The 26,624-nt window shown below is 46.2% G+C and overlaps 1 protein-coding gene across 2 annotated transcripts in view; it reads left to right on the top strand.

The window, feature by feature from the left end:
• CLDN16 (claudin 16) overlaps positions 1-26,624 on the top strand; it is a 233,238-nt gene that overhangs the window by 139,119 nt on the left and 67,495 nt on the right. For both annotated transcript variants that reach the window (XM_069617451.1, XM_069617452.1), the window contains one exon: positions 6,795-6,959. In XM_069617451.1, coding sequence (XP_069473552.1) covers positions 6,795-6,959 — 165 coding nt within the window. The remainder of the gene's footprint in view (positions 1-6,794; positions 6,960-26,624) is intronic.

Raw genomic sequence — 26,624 nt, 5'->3', positions numbered from 1 at the left:
GAAACATTTTAGGGCTGGAGAGATGCAGTCCTTGGGCTTGAGCCCAAGGATAAGTCTCGCAGTCCTGTTCCGCATTAGTTGAAGAGGACACAGAGAAGATTTAGGCAGATGGAGTAATAGGCTGTTGCAGTAGCCAAGCCTAGAGAGGACCAGAGCCCTGGAGACAACGAGTTTCCAGGGCAAGGTGAGGAAAGGGAGAATGCCTCTGAGGAGGTGGAGCCGAAAGTGGGCCTTCTTGGCAAGGTCCACAATGTGAGGCGAGAAGGAGAGAGAGGAGTCAAAGATGACACCAAGAGGAGGGGAGGGGCCCATAGAGGGTGGCTAGAGGGTAGGAGGGAAGGAGGGAGCTCAATGAGAAGGATCTCAGTCTTACTGGCATTAAGGCAGAGATCATTGGCAGCACACCTTGCCTGAATAGCAGTCAGACAGTCAGAGATTAGAGAAAGAGAAGAGGAGGCAGTGGAGGGAAGCTTGAAAGAGAGCTGCGTGTCGTCTGCATAACATTGAAAGTGAGGCGAGAAGGAGGAGATCAGGCGGGCCAAAGGGGCAAGGTAGGTACTGAAGAGCCACAGCGATAGGATAGAGCCTTCATGGACGCCGCAGGTGGAGAGTGTGATAGGGGAGAGAAAAGGGCCCAGTTGAAACTGGGATAGTCGGTCGGAGAGGAATGAGGTCAACAAGTCCAGTGACAGGCCCCTGATGCCAAACTATTACCAGACTAATTCAGGGAAAAGGGGGAGGGGTGAATGCTTTAATTACATTTGGTAACGTCTTCGGCAAAGCTCATATCTAAACAGGTAAGCTAATGTCAGCAGCACTTCCATGCATCATCCTGATATATCAGGGACTCATGGAATGTCTCTTGGATTTATTAATACAGAGCACATTTTGCTTTTTAGAATATACACTAACACAAAAGAAATAGAATACTTAAGGGTAAATTCCCTGAACAATAAAAGAGATCCTTTGTGAAAAAGAAGGATCTGCTCAATTCCGCAGGATGAAGGGAAACTGATTAAAGCCGCAGGGGCGCATGGGTGCATTCTAGTGAATATACTCTTTACTTAAAGCATGAGCAAGACTTGAATGGACGAGGCATTAAGAGCTGATATCGTCAAGATCCATGCTGATGATTGACTGCAGATACGTCCTTGCGGCTCACAAGAGTAATTGTTAATCGTCCCTTAGCAGGACTGTCAGGACTGGGACTATGCCCCCTGCACTGGGAGGCAAATGAAATCTAGCACTTAATGCATCCGAATGGAGATTTTAGAAACATGACTTGCGGGACAATAGCGAGAGGGAACTAGAGGGAGGGACTATCTTACCATAGTCTCCTATAACTCCTAGAACTAGACGGAGGGACTATCTTACCATACTCTCCTGTAACTCCTAGGACTAGAGGGAGGGACTGCCTTACCATACTCTCCTGTAACTCCTAGGACTAGAGGGAGGGACTGCCTTACCATACTCTCCTGTAACTCCTAGGACTAGAGGGAGGGACTATCTTACCATACTCTCCTGTAACTCCTAGGACTAGAGGGAGAGACTATCTTACCATACTCTCCTGTAACTCCTAGGACTAGAGGGAGAGACTATCTTACCATACTCTCCTGTAACTCCTAGGACTAGAGGGAGAGACTATCTTACCATACTCTCCTGTAACTCCTAGGACTAGAGGGAGGGACTGTTTTACCATAGTCTCCTGTAATCCCTAGAACTCGAGGGAGGGACTATTTTATCATAGTCACCTTTAACTCCTAGGACTAGAGGGAGAGACTATTTTACCATACTCTCCTGTAACTCCTAGGACTAGAGGGAGGGACTATTTTACCATACTCTCCTGTAACTCCTAGGACTAGAGGGAGGGACTATCTAACCATAGTCTCCTGTAACTCCTAGAACTAGAGGGAGGTACTGTCTTACCATCGTCTCCTGTAACCCCTAGAACTCGAGGGAGGGACTGTCTTACCATACTCTCCTGTAACTCCTAGGACTAGAGGGAGGTACTGTCTTGCCATCATCTCCTGTAACTCCTAGGACTAGAGGGAGGGACTATTTTACCATACTCTCCTGTAACTCCTAGGACTAGAGGGAGAGACTATCTTACCATACTCTCCTGTAACTCCTAGGACTAGAGGGAGAGACTATCTTACCATACTCTCCTGTAACTCCTAGGACTAGAGGGAGGGACTGTCTTACCATAGTCTCCTGTAATCCCTAGAACTCGAGGGAGGGACTATTTTATCATAGTCTCCTTTAACTCCTAGGACTAGAGGGAGAGACTATCTTACCATACTCTCCTGTAACTCCTAGGACTAGAGGGAGGGACTATTTTACCATACTCTCCTGTAACTCCTAGGACTAGAGGGAGGGACTATCTAACCATAGTCTCCTGTAACTCCTAGGACTAGAGGGAGGTACTGTCTTGCCATCGTCTCCTGTAACTCCTAGAACTAGAGGGAGGGACTGTCTTACCATCATCTCCTGTAACTCCTAGGACTAGAGGGAGGTACTATCTTACCATAGTCTCCTAGAACTCCTAGAACTAGAGGGAGGGACGATCTTACCATAGTCTCCTATAACTCTGCCATATTTTACATCCAACCCAAGAAGGCTATACACATATGGCACGTAAATATGACATTTCTGGGGGTTTGGCTTCCAAGTCATCTCAGAAACACTATTAAACTCAGTTCGTTATTATGAAATGTTACCAATGTGTGTCTCAGGTCAAGCACCCAACTAAATAGAGTATTGATCCTGAAAGGCTCAGATCTGCACAGTGGAGAGAAAGCACAGAGAACTACAGAAATCAAGTAGATAAAACAGGGCTAAGAGGCTGTTCTTCCTCCAACATATTATGCCCATCAAGATAACTATGCCCGAGGATCAAGAAGTTACAAGGAGCCTCACTTAACAAAAATGAACCAATCAGGAACCACACACCATGAAATTTGCCCTAAGAAGCTTTTCACTGCTGAAGGCAAAATGCAATTTGAATAACATTCTCTTTGGACTTGCTGAGTATGCATCGGGCACATGCAGTATAAGCAGCTGGAAAAAGGGGGGCAGATTTCTGAGTCTCCATCTTCAATGAAAGCATTCAAGGGCGGGAGATTGAAAACCATCACCAGATCTGCAGAAATTACCAAAACATTTGATCATACATTTCAAAACAGCAATAATACATTTGATAATAGCTTTCAAAATGCTCACACCATTAAAACATAACATTTAGGGTGTTTGCATAAAACATGGAGGAAGTCTGTATCTACTTCAATATGAATGAAGATGTTGAAAAAGAAACAACTTCCTAAAGTGACTCTTAATACCGACATTATGTTCACAGGGTATAAAGATTGTTGCAAACTCCTTGTCTGAGAGAGAGAGAAAACAGCTGAACAAAACTCAAAGCCCTAGACAGCTATAAAACACGAACAATCCTACTGGCGTGATTCTGGTCCAACTTTCTCATGGTGACAGAATACAGGGGGGGTCACTTCTCACAGAATTAGACATGGCAAGAAAATCAGTGACTTACAAATCAGGGAGTGGCTCACCAAGGAATACAAACTATGTTGAACACCCTCATGCCTCATACAGACAAGACATGAAAAGCTGGCGTAAATTACGCCGCGTAATACTAGCTAGAAGGGAAGGGAGACTATCAGAGAGCCATTACATATATCTCACACGAGAGGCATGTTAGACCTGGAAGACATCGTATCTTTGTATGCTGAAAAGCCTCTGGCAGGATGCAGAAGGGTATTTGGTCTGAGTACTCTCTGTATTTGCATGGGGGGTGATTTCTTCATCACTGAAGTCAGTTTGCTGGTTAATAACACAATGGCTAGAAATAGATTTAATTGACTTATCTCAGATCTGTTTGTGATTCATATGGGGACTGCAAAGGTCACCCGCCCTCCCTGATGATTGTATTGGGATGCAAGTTATTATCCAAAGCTATTACAAACAGTCAAACCTAAGGAGTATTGGCGTCAAAGATTAAAAGAGCTTATTAGGGAGAGCTAATTAACATTGTGGCGCTGCCCTCTTGTTTCTAATGAAACAAATGGGACACACATATTCACTTCCAATAACTAAAACCATGACTCATGATGACGTTTCAGAATCCCGCTTTATACGGGGAGTGTAATACAGAAAAGGCCTGGTACAATGTGTTAGTGTAGGAATCTCTGATCTGATAGTTGATGATATTCATATTATACTGAATAAGGGTACTCAGGACTTGGAGAAGTGGCCAAAATGGGCTTTCCGTGTAAGCAAGAGCACAGCCTTAAGAAGAAGTTTACACAGACCTCCGGTATGAACTCAGAATGCTACACCACGAGTAGACAGTAGACATGTAAGCTGCATTTTCAGAGATATTAAAACCTGTGCATAGTGGGGAAACCCACGGTTCAGATGGACACACTCAATGCAAGCAGCTGTCCAGGAAAACCTGTGCATCGTGGGGAAACCCACGGTTCAGATGGACACACTCAATGCAAGCAGCTGTCCAGGAAAACCTGTGCATCGTGGGGAAACCCACGGTTCAGATGGACACACTCAATGCAAGCAGCTGTCCAGGAAAACCTGTGCATAGTGGGGAAACCCACGGTTCAGATGGACACACTCAATGCAAGCTAGCTGTCCAGGAAAACCTGTGCATAGTGGGGAAACCCACGGTTCAGATGGACACACTCAATGCAAGCAGCTGTCCAGGAAAAGGTGTGGTTTACGTGCAGTTGTACCTTAACATTTCATATAATTTACTGAGCAGCGCCTTAACCTTGGGAAGCAACAGAGGACTGTAGAAAAGGGTTAACTAATAAAGACATTCTTCGGATAACTGTGAGTCCCATATTAACATTTTTGAATGGGGAATAAACAGCATATTCTCATATTAACCTTTGCATCCATAGTATAAAAACATAAAATCCCAATTTTGGATGCCTTTTATTAGAATAATCTATACTGATATGCCACGACGACGCAATGCATGTGTTACTTCTTCATCTGATGCTGACACCGGGTAATAAGGGGTAAAAGAAAAACCTAACAAACCTTTACTTTAAATTTAAAACAAAATCTTCATTATACCTTCATTGGGTGCAGTAGAAGAGGGCGGTCTTGAGATGGCCACATTATCTTCAAAACAATTCATCTATAACTGGGGCTTTGTTAATTCAAAGAGACATTAGAGTAGTCATTGAAAGCAAATCATAATTATAGCAGTGCTATGTGTGGCATGTTGAACACACATTCACTGCGAAGAACATATGTGCCGTGCTCGCGTCACAATTAAACTGCATAAGTTTCATGAAACAATCCACACGCATGTATTTATGTATTTATAATGCACTGAAAGCCTGCAGGCATAAGGTCACACATATACACAAGACAACACAGAAAGGAGACAAGACAAGAGGCAGCAGGCAGTCGGTGGGCTAATAGATCACTTGAATTAGTGAGTCTTCAATCGTAGTCAATTACTGCACACGTTTTATTGTGTTCTCAAACTTAACGGCAAAGTATCTTAACGTTCTAAAACGTTTCATGTGTTTAATATTACTTGGGAGCAATTTTGCAATGAAGGATTTAAGAATATACAATTTGGAAGCAAAGTGTATTATTTTGCATTGGTACCCGGTGAGGGGGTGTGGTAGCCTCCCAGCCAATGGGGACGCTCAGAATGCGGGCATTGCCAGACGGTAATCCCGCTGTCCTGAGCCTGCTCACCTCCCCTCACCAGGGAATGAGTTAAGTCTTTCCCTCTCCCCCGTCCCAGAATTCCCTCCCTGCCTTCCCACCACCACTTACCTCATTTTCTTTCCATTTCAGGAAAGGACGCACTGGGAACAGTTCTGTCCCCTGGCGTTCACTTCCAATCTGCAACAGGCCATCATGAAAAGGAAGAAGGGACCACATGTAGTCCCTTCTTCCTTTCCATGAAAGCCATTTTTTGTTTACCTTTTTCCTATTTTTTTTTAATGGCCGCTACAGAAAGGTTATGGGACTACATGTAGTCCCTTCAAAGGAAGAAGGGACTACATGTAGACCCTTCTCCCTTTCCGTGGTGGCCATTTTGTTTGTTTACATTTTTTCAATCGTTTGCAATGGCCGCCATGGAAAGGGAACACAGACTTTGTTTTCTCTTCTCCGGCTGGCATTTTTTGGATTTTATTTTTCTGTTCAGAAACGCTAGCGTGTTTCAGAACAGAAAAAAATGCTTTTAGTACCATGGTCTTACGGGCCAGGGTACTAATAGCAATAAGCCCCTCGCAGGGGAGGCATTACCACTTCAGGTAATGCCGCTGGGGCCTTCGTTAAGGCCCTCGCTTCGTTCAGGCATGTAACTATGGTCCCCCGGGCATTGCCTGACCTGGTAATGCCCCCCGTGCTCGGGGCTTATTTTTTAATTCATTCCATTTGAAGAATAGACATTTTCTTGTAATTATGACTGAAATTCCATTGCGACAAGCAAGCTTCCGTATGTCCAACCAAATATTTGTCTGCAGATTGTTTTGATGAGGAGTGGCGTGTTTGAAGTATAGTGTAGACCTTCTAGCTGAACCCCTAACGTGCAGCATCGATTTTAGTGCCCAATATTGATAATCAACCATTCTTACTGCCCACCTTTTGCATTCTATGGAAGTGTTCTAAAGCAGCCAGTTGGTGGTGTAAGTTCTATGTAAAGAGATGACTGAAAGCCCTTGAACGCATAGGATGCTGATGCTTCTTGGCGCGTGCCCGTCTTCTGCTGTCTAATGGCCTACCCTGCTTTGCAGTGAAGCTGGTGGTCACCCGGGGGCTCATGATCACGGCAGACATTCTGGCCGGCTTTGGTTTCATCATCCTGCTCCTTGGACTCGACTGCGTCAAGTTCCTCAAGGACGAGCCTACAATCAAGCTGCGGATCTGCTTCGTGGCCGGCATCACCTTGCTCATTGGAGGTGAGTTTGGAAACCCAATGAAAAAGAGTGACTTTCTCAAACTGTGACTTCTGGAGGATCCCAACAGGTCTCTGATGGAGATTTACAAGATCCCAAGATCTTGGTGTTGGCACAATGTCTATAAGACTCCTGTTTGTTTATTTGCTTTGCCTGGATTCTTTCTTTTTTTATGTTTGAGTTTAGCTAGATTCTTAATGTTCTGCTTTTTTTTACCCATGCTCTCTGGAGACCATGCATGTGTAGGCAGTAAACTGAGAACTTCAGCACAGATTCTCCACGAGAATACAAACAGTGTGCAACCCTTCACCTGGAATCAGGCACACAGATCAGACAAGCATTGTGTTAATGCTATTGGAACTAAGAATGTGTTGTTCTTAAATGTGACGAATGGATGTGTACAAGATATATGGCAAAGAATGATGGGACCACACAATTTCAAAACAGAGCATTGGGGGTTGAATTAAAGAATAAATAGACGCGGAACAGTACATTGAAATACAAACTTGAAAGGGGCATTGTTTAAAAACAGTTGGCGTAATCTGAGGCTCCCCCTGAGAAAATTAGTGAATGTAATGTCACAGATAGGCTAAAAAAAACTATTCACAGGCTAATACATAATTCACAGGAAGTTCCTCAGAGCAATCAGCACAGGTTCTGATTAATCAAAAGCTTTGCATCCCTCCATTTTTGTTGAGCTCCATTATTGGCAACGTTAGGCGCCAAACATCACCTGTCAATTAATAGAAACCGGTATTCAAGGCCAGCTTTGCTCTTTAGAAATCACTGCCTGTCTGTAGGGTGTCCCCCTAAAATGTTTCTGCATGGACACGAGAAACCTGAGATGCTTGCGGTCACGTTGCTTCAGGGCCCTAATCTTGAGCATGGGACTAATTATATGCCACGATTCTAACTAATTGCTTTCATCCTCAAGACCATGGTCTCTGATTATGAGTCCCTCCAGATGTTTTGGACTTCAGCTCCCATGATCTCTAGCCAGTAAAGTCAGTGGTGAAGCATCATGGGAGTTGCAGTCCAAATAATCGGTAGGGCAACATAATGCATAACCATGCTGTATTGCAGGGGTCTGCAACCTTTGGTTCGCTGGATGTTTTGGACTACAACTCCCTTCATCCCTAACCAGCATAGTTAAAAGCCAGATAATATGGGAATTGTAGTCTGAAACATCTGGAGGTACAAAGGTTGCACACCCATGATCCATAGGTTCATAACTAAGTTATGGGTCCGCTGTACTTGTGTAACTACAGTTAAAAGATGTGGTTGCTGTGCGCATGCACAATCACGTCTTCATTACCAAATAACAGAGAATAATGATCAATAGTATCAAAGTATGTTTATTGCTCATGGTTAGGTTTGCATCTAAGCAGAGCCGACACATGTTTCCACCGTGAGGTCTTTTTCAAGGCTCAAATACTAAGTTGTGGGTGGTGTGCCTCTTAATTGTCTCTTCTTGTAGGAGATATTTATGGGGCAACAATTAATTGCAGAGAGAGCTTGTTGCTCAAAACGCCACACCAATAACTCAATTCATCAGATTTGCTTACTAGCCCTATTTCTGACTCATTTCATACCACTATAAGCCCTCAACCTAGTGCAATAGATAAGCCAAGAATCATGCAGGTGTGCAGAAAGAATATATATATATATATTATTTAGTAAACAAAATCAATATCGCTCAAAATAATCACATGTTACGCCACCATACTCTGTTGCACACAGTCTGTCCTGCCAATTCCCCTTTCCCGCATATTGAAAAACCAAGTTCCTTCAGGGTAGTCAATGATCGCAGAATCTCTAACCCAACAATATGGACAGTTTGCCTTTTTTTTCTCCCTATCCCCCCTGGTCACATATAAACGCAGCTCTATAGAAAATATCATACTTTGGCCACTCACAAAATACTCTTAATGTGCAGAATTGTGCAACACTCTGGACATGCTCAAACTTTTTAACTTCACAAAATACTTTGCCTGGGGTTTACTTTAAATAACATGTAGCATTTTTTCAATTGGCAGAACACTTTTCATGCGCAGCACCATTTGGCTATGACATACCAACGTGCATTCAATTTCTAATAATGTTCACATCTCCAAGCATTTAATAACAAACCACTTTTCTCCATCTATTTCAATTGTTTTTTTTAGCACTAGGTACTGAAAATGTTTCTTCGATTAGGAGTATCACACTCTCAGTAGGGGGTATGCCTCTTCAATCAGTTATATCCCCTTAACCTGGAAGACACCTTTCTGCCCCACACAAACCCAGTGATTCAGTTTATCACTCAGAACACCTCCGCTTTAAGGCATGGTCTGAGAATTTTGCACAGTTGAGAATTTTGTTTTTTAAATGCACCCCTCCGTTTTAGGGAATTTCGGGGTTGGCAAAAATAATGTAAGGATACACAATTACTTTAAATTACTATATCTTTATCAGCACAGGGAGAGGGATTGGAGATTTCGAACTTCCCAGAGCTTGCACCCAGATTAATTATTAGTTACTCAGAAAACACTAAGGAGCTACTCCTGGATACCCACCCCCAGAATATCTATTTTAGGGGAAGGCATTCATTCAAATAAAACCCCACCAATACTCTTTTTGGTTGCATACGTTTACTCACTTAGAATTTCTCTGAGTTTGGTGGTCAGGTAAAGTCATCAAGGCTCCTGGATCATCTCAGGGGAATCATAGGGACTTGGTTAGGCAGCCTCTCCAGGTTTAGTCATGGAGGCCTCCAGAATCCAACCCTCTATTTACCTCTCAAGGTTTAGTCGTGGAGGCCTCCATTATCAATGCCTCTATTTGCCTCTCCAGGTTCAGTCTTGGAGGCTTACAGAAGCAATCCCTCTTTTTGCCTCTCCAGGTTTAGTCATGGAGGCCTCCAGAATCCAACCCTCTATTTACCTCTCAAGGTTTAGTCGTGGAGGCCTCCAGAATCAATGCCTCTATTTGCCTCTCCAGGTTCAGTCTTGGAGGCTTCCAGAAGCAATCCCTCTTTTTGCCTCTCCAGGTTCAGTCATGGAGACCTCCAGAATCCACCCCTCTATTTGCCTCTCCAGGTTCCTTCCAGATTGTAATCTTTCTCCTAGACAAATTCGCCTCCTTATGTCTTTCTTCCAATTATATTATAGAGATCCAGTCAGTTTAGGCATCACAGCTCTTCTCTTTTTAGTCAGCTCTTCCTTCTGAACAGACACTCCTCATTTTGGCAAGAGATCTACTTTTCCCAGTGTGCGTTTCCTTTTAACCCCATAAACACACCCCAAAATATCTGAATTTTGAGGTGTCTGCTTATTGGCACACGATTCGCATTGGACAACTATTGTCCACTCCCTTTGCATGATTGGTTCCTTCAGTTACTAGGAACCATCTCTGGGAGTTACAGCTCCACCCATTTTCAATTATCTTTCAGAACAATTTTACAGTTGAAGCTAAAAACCTGCAATGTGACACTTTTTTCAGTTTCTCGATAATTGCCACAAACTACATATTTTTAAATTGGTGTAATCATGCCGGTTGTAATGCACGGTGTCTCATTTCGGCAACAGGTTGCACGTTCGAATGACAGATTTTTGTGTTTTCTTCAAAAGCGGTAAATGTTATTGTTTCAAGATGCGATATACAGATATCTAATTCAATAAGCCGCCTTCTTCCCGACTCCCTATGCGTAACTTTTTCTGGGAAGCCATAATTCATAACTTTGGTTCCCAAGGTCGAATGTTTAGGAGATTACTCGAAGTAGAAGTATCTGTGCATTATCTGTTCAGTGATATTTGCATCATTTCAGTGAGAGTTACGGTTCTGGAGAAAATTGACAAAATATAATTCTCTATATAAACCTATGGCAATCTCCAATAACTTGCAAGACTTTAACTTACAAAAAGGAAATCTGAGGTTAATTAAAGAAACTTAGCATGGGGTTTGGCCAACAGCTCTTTTGTTGACTCGGCCTGCAATCAAGTCATTAGCTCCTTTCAAAGTTAATAGCCGGTGTCACAGGTCATCTTATCTTCTTTGAACAGAGGAAGACCACCTCACCTGTCCCCCCCCACTGATGTGAGACCATTTGGTGTCTGTCAAATGCCATCAGCTCAGGGAGCTGGAAGACAAATTTGAGTTAATTCTTGAGAATTATTCAGAGTTACAAACCGTTAGTTGGGTCTTTGTTTGCTCAGTGTTGGACCAATCACCACCATAAAACTCTTCCCAAGAACAGCCCTGCACCCTTCCAGGCTCTGGCGCAGCTTCAAAAACATTCCCACATATTCTGATAAGGGCACGGAAAGGTGTGCAGTGCCCGGGCCTTCGAATCTCATGAAGAAATGTCTTTTGGGCTCAGGGCCCATTTTGTGTTTATACTCATTATGTCTCTGTAGCCAGCATTTTGATGTGTGGCAGTTGCAAATGAAATTCTGCCATTGTTGTGTGAGAGTCACACCATGCCTTATATATTTCTGCACATTTTGGGCCTCAATTGGCCAGGGCAGTTCTTCTGTATTGGGGCCATATTTCCCCCGCATTCTTACTAAGATTCGCTAAAATTCTCCATGATAAAACTGGTCCTTTCTGATCATGTTTTACAAATCTCATATAATTCCATGACCATTTATGAATGTGTCATTTTCGGAGCTAAATAGTTGTGGAGCATTTCTGTTTCCTTTAAAGTCGTGTAGTATGGATGGCAGTGTTGCGCCTAAGTGTCCCGTATTACCTGGGTCCTTGTGTAACCAGTTAATTTTGTCCAATATTACTTCAATAAGTGGATCCAAGATTTCTGCTTTCCCGGGAGGATAGCTCAGCGGCAAATTGCTCGCCTTGGAAACAAGACGACACGAAGCAACACAGGTTTGATCCCTGGGTCTGTGTTTAGAAACCTCTGGGTATTAAGCACGTTATAAATACGAAACTAAGTAATATTGGTGTATCAGCGCCTCGATGCCCCCGGGCTGCTTGAGCGCTTTAAAAATGCAAAAAATAAATAAATAAAACATCGGAAATCTTTGCACACTTACTTTTCCTGGAGTCAAATGGCATAGCTGTGACTAATGAGCTCTCTTGGCAACTCTCCATGCTTCAGTGCTTGCATGTGGATGCAGGACCACAGAAGCCTACATCACACTAAAAATTCTAAATCTATGCCATGTAACAACGTAGACAAAAGAAAATCAAATCAAATATTGTCAATTGTTCTTGAATCAGAATCGCGCACCTGCAAAGTCAGCCCTTGAATCTGATGATCTGAGAGCTTATCTTGGCGTCTCCTCTTGGCCAAAGTGTGTGATTCTGGGAAATTCAATATATTCGTGTGTCTGCTTCATTACCGCCCACAAATACAAAGGCGCTTATAAACAGAAACAGGCTAGCTCTAGATATTAAGTGCACTCGAAAATGTAGCTTTTTTGTTAACCCTCTAGCACCTTCTTGTACTAATGGAAATCATGATAGGAAGGCTTGCCTTTAAGTGGACTGGCCTGCTGGCAGCAGGTTATGCTCAACAGCTGGACAGCTCATTACTTGAGATGGATTAGCTTAACAAGAGTGCATTGCAAGGAGTGTGCACCAGTGCACAGGATTAATGACCACCAGGCATTCTGGTCCAGTTCCAACCAATCACTAGACCTGGAACGACTTTCATCCAGGGTTGTAAGTCACATTCCATAAACCAGTGTGAGAGAATTAGGGCATAGTAACAATCGTTCCCTTAAATACGGCTCACTCGCGCACCAAGAGAAATGTCCCGTCCTTTGCATTCACAGCAATACATCCCCATCCAAATACTGTTTCTTTGCTGTTTTCCTGTTTTTTTTCCAGTTGCTGTTTTTCCTCTTGCATTTTTTACCTAATTTTTCAGATTGGCCATTTTGAGCAGGTGTGTACCGAACTTCCACTTGAAGTAATCATTCAACCAAATTCTACTTGAAAAAAACTATTCGGCTCCTGCGGAATAGTTTCTTGCTATTCGGCTCCTGCGGAATAGTTTCTTGCTACTCAGCTCCTGCGGAATAGTTTCTTGCTATTTGGCTCCTGTGGAATAGGTTCTTGCTACTCGGCTCCTGCGGAATAGTTTCTTGCTACTCGGCTCCTGCGTAATAGTTCCTTGCGAGTCAGCTCCTGCGGAATAGTTTCTTGCTATTTGGCTCCTGTGGAATAGTTTCTTGCTACTCGGCTCCTGCGGAAATAGTTTCTTGCTATTCGGCTCCTGCGGAATAGTTTCTTGCTATTCGGCTCCTGTGGAATAGGTTCTTGCTATTCGGCTCATGCGGAATAGGTTCTTGCTATTTGGCTCCTGTGGAATACTTTCTTGCTATTTGGCTCTTGCGGAATAGTTTCTTGCCACTCGGCTCCTGCGGAATAGTTTCTTGCTATTTGGCTCATGCGTAATAGTTTCTTGCGAGTCAGCTCCTGCGGAATAGTTTCTTGCTATTCGGCTCCTGCGGAATAGTTTCTTGCTATTCGGCTCCTGCGGAATAAGTTCTTGCTATTCGGCTCCTGCGTAATACTTTCTTGCTATTTGGCTCATGCGTAATAGTTTCTTGGTATTCGGCTCCTGCCGAATAGTTTGTTGCTATTTGGCTCCTGCCGAATGGTTTCTTGCTATTCGGCTCCTGCGGAATAGGTTCTTGCTATTCAGCTCCTGCGTAATACTTTCTTGCTATTTGGCTCATGCGTAATAGTTTCTTGCTATTCGGCTCCTGCCGAATAGTTTCTTGCTATTCGGCTCCTGTGGAATAGGTTCTTGCTATTCAGCTCTTGCGTAATACTTTCTTGCTATTTGGCTCATGCGTAATAGTTTCTTGCTATTCGGCTCCTGCCGAATAGTTTCTTGCTATTCGGCTCCTGCGGAATAGGTTCTTGCTATTCGGCTCCTGCGTAATACTTTCTTGCTATTTGGCTCATGCGTAATAGTTTCTTGCGATTCAGCTCCTGCGGAATAGTTTCTTGCTATTCGGCTCCTGCGGAATAGTTTGTCTTCTCATTTGAATGCAACCTAACACGTTACACAGGCAAACATGGAGTGCAGATTGCACCAGAGAAAGGAACTAAACGTTGTCTGATAGCATTCTTTATAACTCTTCAGACTATGCCGCATATGTTTGTTCATTGGAGCAGAGGAGTGGCAGGCATAAGCGAGAGGTGAGCATGGTTTGTGTGAAATGCCTATGCAGAAACTCGAATTCATAAAAGGCAGTGGAGACCAGTAGAACTGGGTTAATCCGTGATATGTCAGGCAGAGTGACATCCTCCTACCCATGAGGCCTCTAAGAGGAACTTCATTCATTTTGGGAAATCTCCCCCGTTCCCCCGTGGGATAGCCTGCCAGAAGAGGTAATCTCTCCCGTTCCCCCACCGGATAGACTGCCAGAAGGGTTCATCTCTCCAGTTCCCCCGGGGGATAGATTGCCAGGAGAGGTAATCTCTCCCGTTCCCGCGTGGGATAGCCTGCCAGAAGGGGTAATCTCTACCATTCCCGCGCGGGATAGCCTGCCAGAAGGGGTAATCTCTCCCGTTCCCCCGCGGGATAGACTGCCAGAAGGTGTAATATTTCCCGTTCCCCCGCGGGATAGCCTGCCAGAAGAGGTAATCTCTCCCGTTCCCCCAACGGATAGACTGCCAGAAGGGGTAATCTCTCCAGTTCCCCCGTGGGATAGACTGCCAGAAGAGGTAATCTCTCCCGTTCCCCCGAGGGCTAGCCTGCCAGAAGAGGTAATCTCTCCCGTTCCCCCACCGGATAGACTGCCAGAAGGGGTAATCTCTCCAGTTCCCCCGTGGGATAGACTGCCAGAAGAGGTAATCCCTCCCATGCCTGCGCGGGATAGCCTGCCAGAAGGGGTAATCTCTGCCTTTCCCGCGCGGGCTAGCCTGCCAGAAGGGGTAATCTCTCCCGTTCCCCCGCAGGATAGACTGCCAGAAGGTGTAATCTCTCCCGTTCCCCCGTGGGATAGACTGCCAGAAGGGGAAATCTCTCCCGGTCCCCCGCGGGATATACTGCCAGAAGGGGAAATCTCTCCAGTTCCCCCGCGGGATAGACTGCCAGAAGAGGTAATCTCTCCTGTTCCCCCGCGGGATAGCCTGCCAGAAGGGGAAATCTCTCCCGTTCCCCTGCGGGATAGCCTGCCAGAAGGGGAAATCTCTCCCGTTCCCCCGCGGGATAGACTGCCAAAAGAGGTAATCTCTCCCGTTGCCCTGCGGGATAGCCTGCCAGAAGGGGAAATCTCTCCCGTTCCCCCACGGGATAGACTGCCTGAAGGGGAAATCTCTCCAGTTCCCCCGGGGGATAGACTGCCTGAAGGGGAAATAGCTCCAGTTCCCCCGCAGGATAGACTGCCAGAAGAGGTAATCTCTCCCGTTCCTCCGCGGGATAGCCTGCCAGAAGGGGAAATCTCTCCCGTTCCCCCGCGGGATAGCCTGCCAGAAGGGGAAATCTCTCCCGTTACCCCGCGGGATAGACTGCCTGAAGGGGAAATCTCCCCCGCTCCCCCGCGGGATAGACTACCAGAAGGGGAAATCTCTCCCGTTACCCCGCGGGATAGCCATCCAGAAGGGAAAATCTCTCCCGTTCCCCCGCGGGATAGATTGCCTGAAGGGGAAATCTCTCCAGTTCCCCCACGGGATAGGCTGACAGAAGGGGTATAGAGCGATAGATTGAGGACTAGTCAGAAAGCTCTGCTCTGTTGGGGAAACTGACAGAAGGGGAGATTGCTTGGAAATCAGAGGAGTTCCTAACAGGCGGGCTGCCTTTTCTAGGTCAATAGAGCTGGGGACAGGTCAGTTACATGTCATGCAGTCCAAGATGTTGTTGATAATCCCCAAACCATATTGACATCTTGGCAGAACGTAGGTATTTGGAAATCTCTCAAAAACATTATAAATCCGACGGTATCGACAAGGATGCTTTGAGAGAGGAAAGCACTTTTCTGAGTGAACAGGGAGACGGAAATCACTCTATCTGCTGGTGTTTTGGAGGTTGAAGGCTGTGACATGGAAACCCCATGGAGACTTGCATCCTCTGCTGTGATGGGAAGGATGTGCAGGGTGAGATTCAGTGGAATAAGTGACTGCCCAACAGGCAAGTGCCTTCTGAGAGCTTGTAGGGTTGGGGAGATGGAGTCACACGTCAGGCTTTCCTGCGTATGATTAGGCCTGCTCCAACCCTATCGGCATCTCTAAGAGAGTCCTCTCTGGCGATTGGCTCATGAGATGGCGTCCACTCACTTCACTGGTACCCTCAACTTTTCTCCTGCACAAACAGGCAGAAACTATACATTTTGATGTGAGCTGCGAGGAAAGTTTAAAATTCACTTTCCACCTCATAAATCTTGCAACTCACAAGATATATTAATGTTAACCTTAAAGGACATTTATACCGTGCACTATCAACACCGGAGTGGTCCCCTGGTGCTCTGGCGCATCTGAAGGGTAAGAGGGTATAGAGTGTGTGTCAGGTGTAGCAGGGATAAAGGTAGAGCGAGATTTATTGATGTCCTGTTGGCAGCTTCAGTTCGGTTAACACCCTTCGCTGAACATGGGTGTGGGTTTCGGATTGGTAGATTCCCATGTGCTGTTGTGCAAGGCTATGGGCCTCATTAAACGTTGTGCGGTAAGGGAATAACGGTACCGGTAAGCGATTACCGGTACTGCTAAATTCCCTAGCTAATTACGACCCGGACTTGCCGCTATTAGAGGAACCGGTAAGTACGGTGCCACTAATAGTGACAAGTCCGTGGGCGCGCACGCCCCAGACCGGAAATAGCGGCATGGCGCTAATTGCACGGCATCACAAGCCATGCGGACATGGCAATAGCGGCACGGTAAAGACCCAAAACCCCCTTACCGGCATGGCGCTAATACCGGCATCGCGAACCACCCATTAAGAGACCTGAGCAGTGTTCCCACCTGCCACAGGTGGCCACATCCAGCACAGGTAGAGGCAATGGAGAGTTGCAGCACCAAAGAGCACACCACACCCCTTCCCACACACCTTCCCACACCAAAATGGTTCCAATACTGGCAGCATTACATGGGCTGGAGGACACAATTGCAGTGCGGCAGCACCAACAACAGGCAGCACAGAGGAGACGCAGGAGGAAGAGTAGGAGTAGGGCAAGACAAGCGCAGCAAGCACCACTAGGGCACCCAGAAATACCACAGAGCCAGCCACCAATACCCAGGATCCAAGCCAGTCCATTTAACCAAACACCTGAGCACATACATACCCCGTACCGTCTGCACCGGGATACCATCACCAGCATCGTGGATAAGATACATGATGACAGCGTGAGCCTCATAGACATCAGAACTGCAATCCCCCCTCTACTGAAGGTGGTGACTGTGCTCCACTTCCTGGCCACAGCTCCTAGCAGCATACTGTTTGGCAGATGCATAGCATCTAACAACCAGTATTCCCATGCACGCCGAACCAGGTACACAATGCCCTCCTGAAGCTTGCACATGAACACATATTCCTGCCACGGACTGTCCAGGAGATCGCAAACACCACAGTTGGCATCTGTTCACTTGCAACCATCCCAAGTAGCATCGGGCCATCAACTGTACCCATGCAGAATTGGTGGTCCCACATCACAATGAAGTAGTCCGCCGAAACAGAAAACAATTCCACTCCATCATTGTCCGATTGGCATGTGACGCAAACAAGATAATCACACATTGTTGCTCCAGACATCCCGGCTCAACCCATGATTCAATGGTCCTGTAGAACTCAACCATACCACGCAACATGGAGCGACAAGCCGGCCAACGATCGTGGCAATTTGGTGATTAGCAGGGCATGTACATGGTGGTGTGATTGGGGGAGGGGGGAGAGAAACATACACCAACTGGGAGTTGACCGTCGTGCGTGGGACAAATGGTCATACAGATGTACGCCAATGTACATCGGGGAACGCCACAATGTACTTGAGAAGACCTCACATGAAATGTGAAGCTGCACAACATTGAATACAATCCAACTTTCGAAAGATTACACATCCATCCACACCCACATTTCACATCATGCCACACCACATAATACACAAATCAGCAACATGCCGTCAAGACAGTCATACAGAATTTGGGCAGCACAACATCAATACAGCAATGTGCCCTAGAATGTATGCAAAGGGATCACCCCTAGCCATGGCACATGACCACAAACCCATAGCACCACTGAAGTGATGCTTCACAGCATGGCAACATGGATGTTGGAATGGCAGTACACTGGCATTGCGGAACTAAATTTGCCTGGGCCCAAGGACACCTGAGACCTGGCCTCACCCAGGACATTTCTATTACTGTCGGAGGCATAATTCGGGCATGTCGACTTGCATGGTCGAGCTCAGCTTTGCACATTGCAGTCACGCAGTTCATCTGCATGCATGCTGTCGGTTGTGATTTCCAATCACAATGCAAAGACGATTTGTGTGACATGTACAGGCCGCACCAGAGGTGGCCGGTAACAGGTACCCATTCTTCACCCCATACAGGCAAAGCCAGCTATCCCCTGACGAGGTGGCACCTAACCCCTGTATGGAACCCACAGAACCAGCAGGAAGAGGACAACAATATTGAACATACCCATACCCGCGTCGTGATGGAGCAGACATTTGGCCTTTCAAACACACAGCTCTTGGGCCTAAGCGTGCCAGGTGAGGCTCTCCTGTACGGCCATGACAAAGTGCTGAAGATAACCATGCCATGTGTGATGCAGCACAAAAAGTGCATCAGACGGAATGTGCCTATGCCACCTGACATGCAAGCGCCAGATGAGGATGATGTGGATGGTGATGAGGATGGGTCAAACGGCCCGCAAGGACATGCAAGTGGCGATGGCCAGGAGGGACACGGTGTGCATCAGCATCTGATGTATCAGATTCCATGAGATACAAGGGAAAACTATTATGGATGCAGATGGGTATTGTTGCCCTGATGCATGTGGTCAGTCCCACAAAGAACCATCTCCCCAATACAGTACACATACACAATGATGAAGACCAAGCCTGTGTTTCAATTGCTCAACAGTGTATTGTGAACAAAATTCAAACAAAAAGTGCATGGCCCCAACTGTTTGTTTGTTTGTTTGTTTGTTTGTTTATTTATTTATTAATGCGCTCCAAGCCCGTGGGCAGTCGGGCGCAGCAAAACAAGTAGATTCGAAACTTAGTTACAGAGGCCTGAACACAGCCTATTACAAAAACAGTGGTAATTTACAGCAAGTGATACTTTACAGCAGGTGATACAGGTGAGGCAGTACATGTAGGATCAGCAGGAGGAAGCGCAGAGGAATGTTGTCTTAACAGGTGTTGCAATCGTTGTTGTGCAGCCATTTGATGGCATTAGATCTAAATCTAGTGTAAGGTAGGGGGCGTCTAAGGTCAAGTGGGAGTGTGTTCCATGCTTGGGCAGCTCTGACTGGGAAGCTAGATCCACCCGCCGTGGTGACTGTGCAAACGACCTCACCCCCCTCCCCTCACAACACTCCCAAAAACACCCTTACCCCTCTCCCCTCACAACACTCCCAAAAACACCCTTAGCCCCCCTCCCCCACAACACCCCCATGTGAGCCTCATAGTGTGTACGTGTCCTTCTCCACATGTGCAACCTAGTCCTTGCTGGCCCTAATTCTCAGTGCCTCCTCTGCCACTGGGTGGTTGGAATGTGGTGCGCCTCAGGTTGCACAGAGAGCGGCGCAGGCTTGTTTTCCGGGAACTCCCAGAGGAGGAGGTGCCCGGTGGATCCTGTGTTGTGGGTGGGCATTGGCGCTCAATCGCGTCAGCTATACGGATCACGGCCTGCCTGAGTTGGGCCATTTCATTGCAAATCCTGTTTGTGCAGGCCTCCATGCCCTCCCTTGTCTGCCTTGCATACATACAGAGGTCATCCCTCAGACGGGCTGCCTCGGCCACATGCTGCCCTACCAGCCCAGTGATCTCTGCCTCCCTCTGGCTGATGGATGCAAGGTCATGTTGCGTGCTACGAGCAGGAGGGATGACTGCTGCGCCTTGGTCCATGCCTCTGGCATCAGGTGAGGACACCTGGGGGCTCCATGCCCCTTCCACGGTGTGGGTGGCTGATCCTCCATGGCTACCTGACCCTGATGACAACCTTGGGCTTGCCTCAATGGAGCGTGTTGGGCTGGGGATCTGGCTTCGATCCACAATATCAAGTGCTTCCTCCTCGTCCGAAAGTGGTGCAGTGTCTGCTGCCTCACCAGTTGAACTGGTGGCAGCAGAGTGCGTGCCCTCCGTGCTGATTTCACATGCAATGGGACACACTGCCGTGGGTGCAACAATGGCAGCAGCATCGCCTCAGGCTGTGTGGAACTTGTGCTCCTGCTGCCTTTGTCCCTCTGCTGCTGAACACTCCTCCCAGTTACCCTTGAGGTGGAGGCGGTGTCCCCTGTCGCATCTCTCCTGGGCTTTTTTGTAGATGGGGGAGCAGGTGTCGCAGTGCGTGGGTCCTCAGTTTCTGTCTGTGATCCTGTAGGGGTGAGAAATGGGGAATATCATCGTTTATGGTTCTACCTGCCTTATGCTGAATGTTTACGTCATGCCGCTCTATGCATTGGGGCCTCTTTATTGTGGATTCCGGTAATGGGGATGTCGGGTGGGTCATGCATGAATGGGTCTGTGTTGCACGTGTATGTGGTGATGCATGCATGTATGTTTGTGGCTGGATCCATGGCCTGAATATGGACACATATTTGGGGGGCCCCTCACACTTCACTGTGCATTTTTTGATGTATACACTCACCTCCATCGGATGAAGTGGCCACACCATGCTCCATTTCTCCAACACCCTCTATCGATTCCACTCCAATTGTGGATGCGCAGGTCTCCTCCCACTCACGGAGTTTCAGAGGTGAATCGCCGCCACCTCCTGTGCCCAATGCCAGCTTGCGGTTCACTGACAATATATTTCTGACACGGAGCTGGAGGTCATCCCACCTCTTACGGCAGTCCTTGACTGTGCGGGTGGTGGTGCCCACCGCACTGACTTTGTGGGCAACCTCTGCCCAGATGGCCTTCTTCTTGAGGATGGTCTCCCGCCGCATGTCATTGCTGAAGACTACATTTGCATTTGCCGCTAGTGTCTCAGTGAGCATGATCAGCTCCTCATCGCTGAATTTTTCCTTACATTGGCGATCAGCAGCTTATTTTACGGCCTTGGGCATCTTTGGGCTATCCGGGATGGATTTGTGTCCGAGTTTCCTGGAAAGGGGTCCTGGATGCAGAGGATGGCAATAGATTGTGTTTTTAAAGATGGCCGCCGTGCTCTTTCCCGTTCTTGTGCGATAACGCTATTTCCGGTTCCGCATTTTAACGGTGACTGCTAATAGCGGTGACCGCTAATGGCGGTGAACGCAATTTGCATGCAGCGTGAAGGCGGAGGTGCCATTAGCACTTTAGTCGAAGCCGGTAATGGACTTTTTGGGGACTTCTACGGCATGGCGGTAGGACCATTACCGGCATGGCACTATGCTCGTGTCCGCGTACTCGTAATAGTACGCAATTAGCGGCCTCTTGCGAGGGCGGAGACACAAATAACGCCATCCAGGTAAATGGCTTCATTTAACGCACAACGTGTAATGAGGCCCTATGTGTGTTTTTTGTTGTTGTTGCAGTGTAGTGAAGTGCATTCGGTTTCCTTTGCAAAAAGGTGCTTGTGTTTGTTTAGGGTGTGAGAGGTGTAGAAAGCGAGTTTAGGTTTTTCGAGGATGGGTTTGTGGGGTTACCTCGCTGTTTCGGTCATCTGTGTTAGGTGTCTCTCCCTAGCTGTCTGCAGGAGCGTTCCTTTGGTGGTTCATTCGTCTGGTTCTGCGCAAGGCGTTGGCATGTCTCTGTGACTGTGTAGTGATCTGCGGGTCGGAAGGTGGTGAGGGCCTCCCCTCCCCAGGGTTGAGGTCATTAAGTTGTGGGTTGCTCTTTGGTTGTCAGTGGGGTCTGTCTTCCCTTACCTTCCTGTGCTCCTAGGGCATGGTCTCCTCCCTCTGAATACTAAGCGCTACCTGTCACGTCGGCTGCTAGTTAATGATTAATGCTCCTTCGTCTGCAGAAGCGGCCCCTGTTTCTTGGCCTTTGCCTGGCGGTGGGGATTGCCTTGGTAGAAGGTGAAATCCTGTGCTTCTGCCCTCTCCAGCTATTTCTTGCCACGTGCGTTTGTTTGTGGTGTGTTCCATTTCCGTTGGTGTATGTTAATTTATTACATCCGGTTCTGAGGTGAAGAGCAAGGTTTTGAGTAGTTTCCTGAATTTTAGGTGTTCTTAGTATTGCGTATTTCTTTCAGATGTGTGTTCCAAGTTTCTTCTGGCAGGTGCGAGAGCAAGGATCCCCAATGTTTTTCTTGTTTATGGCTTTGGTTCCAGGCGGATGTCTTTGCTTGATGCAAGTCTTCTTGTTGGTTGGTAAATTGTTATTTTTCTTTTGTAGGAATTCTGCTCCCTGGCCGTGGATTGCCCTGTGCATTATGCACATCGTTTTGAATGTGATTTGCTGTTTGATTGGCAGCCAGTGCAGCATTTCTACCGCTGGGGTGATGTGGTCTCTTCGTGATAGTTTAAGGAGGAGTCTGGCTGCTGCATTTTGGATACGTTGCAGTTTCTGAGGTAGAGGTTGTTTGCCTAGTCAATTCTTGACATGATGAGGGTGAAGGACAGGAATGGAAGGATTGTTTTTACAGATTGCAGGAGGAATAGGCATTTCTTGATTATTGCGTTACTTGTGGTTCTAATGTTAGTGCATTGTCCATTAGGTCTCCAAGGTTTGTGACTATTTTCAATGATGTGGGAGCTGTCCCTAGTTCTGTGGGACATGGAATATAAATGTTATTTTCCAGGTTTTTGGATGTACCCATGATGTCTTGCCTGGGTTGATTTTGAGGCTGTTTGTGTTCATCGATTCGTAGAGTTCTTTGAGACATTGCTCCAGCGTTGTGTATTCTTCTTGTGCTTCTTTGATCTTATATATGATTTGTGTGTCTTCTGAGTAGTTGTAGCACGTAAGGTTGTGTTTTATAATGATCTTGATTAGTGGAGCCAGGTAGATGTTGAAGAACAGTGGGTAAAGGGATGATCCTTGTGGTACTCCACAGTTGGTTTCCCGCGGAGCGGATTTGAAGGGTTTTACCCAGTTTCCGTTATGTTCGCTAAGGGTGATTTAATCCAGAGAAGGGCTAAGTCTGTTAACCCTAACATGCAGAGAGGTTGAGTACTATTAGGGCAGAGTTTGCGTAGGTATCTGCGTTTGTTTTTAGGTCATCCCAGATAGACAGGAGTGCCATTTCTGTTCCTCTCACGGGTCTAAAGCCGACTTGTGTCTAGTCCAGCAACTGGTGTTTTTCTACGTTGAACCCACAAGGGACTCTTTTAAATCAGTAACACGTCATACAGGGATGTGGATGCAGAATAACTCTGACACTAAATAATACGACCGACTCAGGAAGTTGACAAAATGTCTCCCTCGACTGTTTTATTTACAATTGTCTAAAACAGGGAGTTACAACGGACATCAATGGATGTCGCACAGCAAAGTCTCAACGCATTTCGTAAAAAACACTTTTTTATAACAAAACCTCATCATGTGTGACCTCATACTATGTGGCAAACTAAGAAAACCTACATGGGATTGTGGTTGGCTCAAGGGGAACATCCTACTTTCTATGAGGGATTGGATTGTGGTTGGGTCTCTACAGTCAGGTGGACAACTTGTGCCCACCCCTAGTGCAAGTCATCTTCATCAGTTATTAAGTACACAGTACATCATTGACTCTCAAACTATAAGGCCCTTTATAAATACTAGATACTGCAAATATTCTCTGGTTCCATTGATTGATTTTTATTGCCTCAAGGTGGCTCCAATCTTGACCTATGGGCGGAATCCTCGTTTTCCTTACCGTCCTGAGTGTGGGGTAAACTTGAGGGAACTTTCTGGAGGAAGGTTTTACACCTCCCAAATTCTATACCAATCCATGTGATAAGGGCCGAACTCAGGCTTACATCTCTTTACTCATGCACAGTTTGGAAAAGCCTGTCGCTTCTAAGGAAGTGCAAGGCAGAAACAAGCAAAGGGGGTCTGGCAGCGGTTAGACTGGCCCTGACGGGCTCCGTTGACCATCTCTTCGAGGACTGGAGGTCGCTATGTGTGGATATCCTGTCAGACTTGAGTGAAACAGTGGAATCGCTTCAAAAACATCCAGTTAGGATCCAAAAAAAAAACTATACGATCTGGATTGGATTCACTCTGTAGAGGCCAGAGTAAATGCCAAACTGTAGGGCAATAACTACACAGAAGTAAGAGCTCGAGGCTCCATCCCCCTTACATGTTAAAGTTCCCATGCAAATTTAACCGCAACGACTTTCTTAGGGTGAGAATGAACATATACCCAACAAAAGAAGTAATGAGGAAAGGAAGCATCCGGACTTGCGTGATCACCATTGTTGCCTCTGCATCTGTGACCCAGAAACTTTGTTCCATTTTAGCTTAATCTGCCCTGGTTGCGCTGAGCTCTGACATAAATGGTTGGCTAAATACCTTGACAACTCCACGGCATTAACAGCGGCAGAGTTGTGGGGGTAGTTGATGTCAAGTACACGAATTTCGTTGACTTTGGCATTGCTAGCTTGCTTGAAAAAACTCTTTGAACTATCAGCGGTGCAAGTAAAGCCCTAACTGTGTTAAGGGCTACATTTTAAAGGGGCACCCAGAATGAAACTTAGAGTGTTTATAGATATGGACCACTTGGAGTGGAGTGGATTGTTAGATAACTATCCTTAAGTGTTAAAGGGTGACCCTTTGAACTGTTGTTTTTTTCTATTCTTCTCAATTTTTCTTAATTTTTTAAAAATTTAAACCCGAACTACGATAACTTGTTAATTAACGTGATGTAGCAAAGGTTTGAGTTAAAACCATATGCTTAATATGGCCTTCTACAATTGGTTGGCACGTTTATGTCCTTCTGGAACATTTGGCTCACTAGCATCACGTAAGCTGGTACCCCAGGTGCTGGTGGGTGGACTTGACCATGTCTCCCCACTCAATTAGCCCACCATCTCTCATCACTCATGCCATCTGTCATTCAGATTGTCTTTGAGCTTGGCCTTGCAAAGTAGCATTGCTTCTGAGAATAAAGGAGCATAGGCACATTCTTATCAAAGCTCAGGACTGCACATTCACTCCCATTTCCATCCTCGACTCAAGTGACTGGAGACCATATTTTGGCCTGTTTTGCAACATTTTATTGTCTTGAATTAATAACTTGTCACTCATGGTGTTCTTTCCTTGCACCTCAACAAGGGTTGATTCAGCTTCTCACATCTACTGTTCTTCAAGGATAGATAAGCAGTTCTTGGCTGCTCCATCCTTGGCATCAAGCCAGACAGCCATTTCAGGCCTCTTCTCGATCTTCAGCTGTTTTCTTTCTGCGACACACAGCCATCGATCCTTCTTTCTCTGTGGGTCTGGGTCTATATAATGGTGGCACCGCCTGCAGTCTATTCACTACGTATAGCCAGCCTTATGATTACATAGTCTATTTGCGTTGCTGCATCTGTACAGTTATAAAACGGCTTGCATTTTCTGCAGTGCTTCTTCACACGTGCAATCTTCAGTCCGCTGAAGAAAGTTTTTGTGATTCTTTAATTCGCCATCAATTTCTATAAGGTCTATGCATTCTCTTCTTCAGCCACTCTTCTCAGTGTGTCACGCTCATTTCTTGTGATGTCATCAGTCTCTCTTTCTCGTATCTTCATATTCCTTCAGGGATCTCCTCCAAGAGACTGTCATTTCTACGGGGATGCGTCATATAGGGTCTTCTCAATGAATACCTTGTCTCAAAATCTCTCTGTGGAATAGGCACCTTCACCGGCGTGGCGCATGTCGCAATTTCCAGTTTCCAGCATATTGACAAAATGGGGTGGAACTTCCTGCAGAGGCATTCAGCTGCTCCTCTAAACTCCCCCCTCTTGTTGATTTATCGACCATTCCTCCATCAATCTTCACATCCTGGTATCCTTTCTTGAAGAAATGCTTCTTCGGAGTCCAAATCTTTACTACTCAATTCAGAGATCCTGCTGATTGAACATGTTCATCAACACTCCAGCTCATAGTGTACAGGAGGGGGCGGAGCGACCTCTGACGGGCCCATAGGATCAGAGCTCACCTTCAAGTACTTCAAGTACCTTGAGGTGGAGGGGGTGCAGGATTCTCTTACTCCAACACCAACCAAATAAGGACAACTTAATGGTTTGGCAAAGGGGAGTGCATTTAATGACAAGTACAAAACCGGGGAAACATGGAAATCAACAGTGATGCGATAGTCCTTCTCGCCGCAACTCCCAATATCTTCATTCAAACAGCAATAATTATAGTCAAAATTTGTCATCATTGACGTGTAACACTCAAAAGTTTGTCATGCTATTCTATTGGTTGGAAAAGGTAACTTAAGTATAGGTGCTATATCTGTATATGGTAACGGAGTGTGAGGATTGGATAACTCATATCGGGTGGGCGTCTACGCCCATCCCTCTACATCACTCGTGCCAGACGTCACTAAAAGTACAACGTCTCATTGGTTATACTAGCTATAGGACCCTAGATTATTTGGTCCACTGTGATTGGGTCGGTTACACCCCTAGGCATAAATCTCCACTTTAATTAGCAG

The sequence above is a fragment of the Ambystoma mexicanum genome, chromosome 10, assembly GCF_040938575.1.
Source record: "Ambystoma mexicanum isolate Mex_15411 chromosome 10, UKY_AmexF1_1, whole genome shotgun sequence".
NCBI lineage: Eukaryota > Metazoa > Chordata > Amphibia > Caudata > Ambystomatidae > Ambystoma > Ambystoma mexicanum.
Note: the sequence above shows the minus strand (reverse complement) of the source record. Positions and strands in the feature narration are given on the sequence as shown.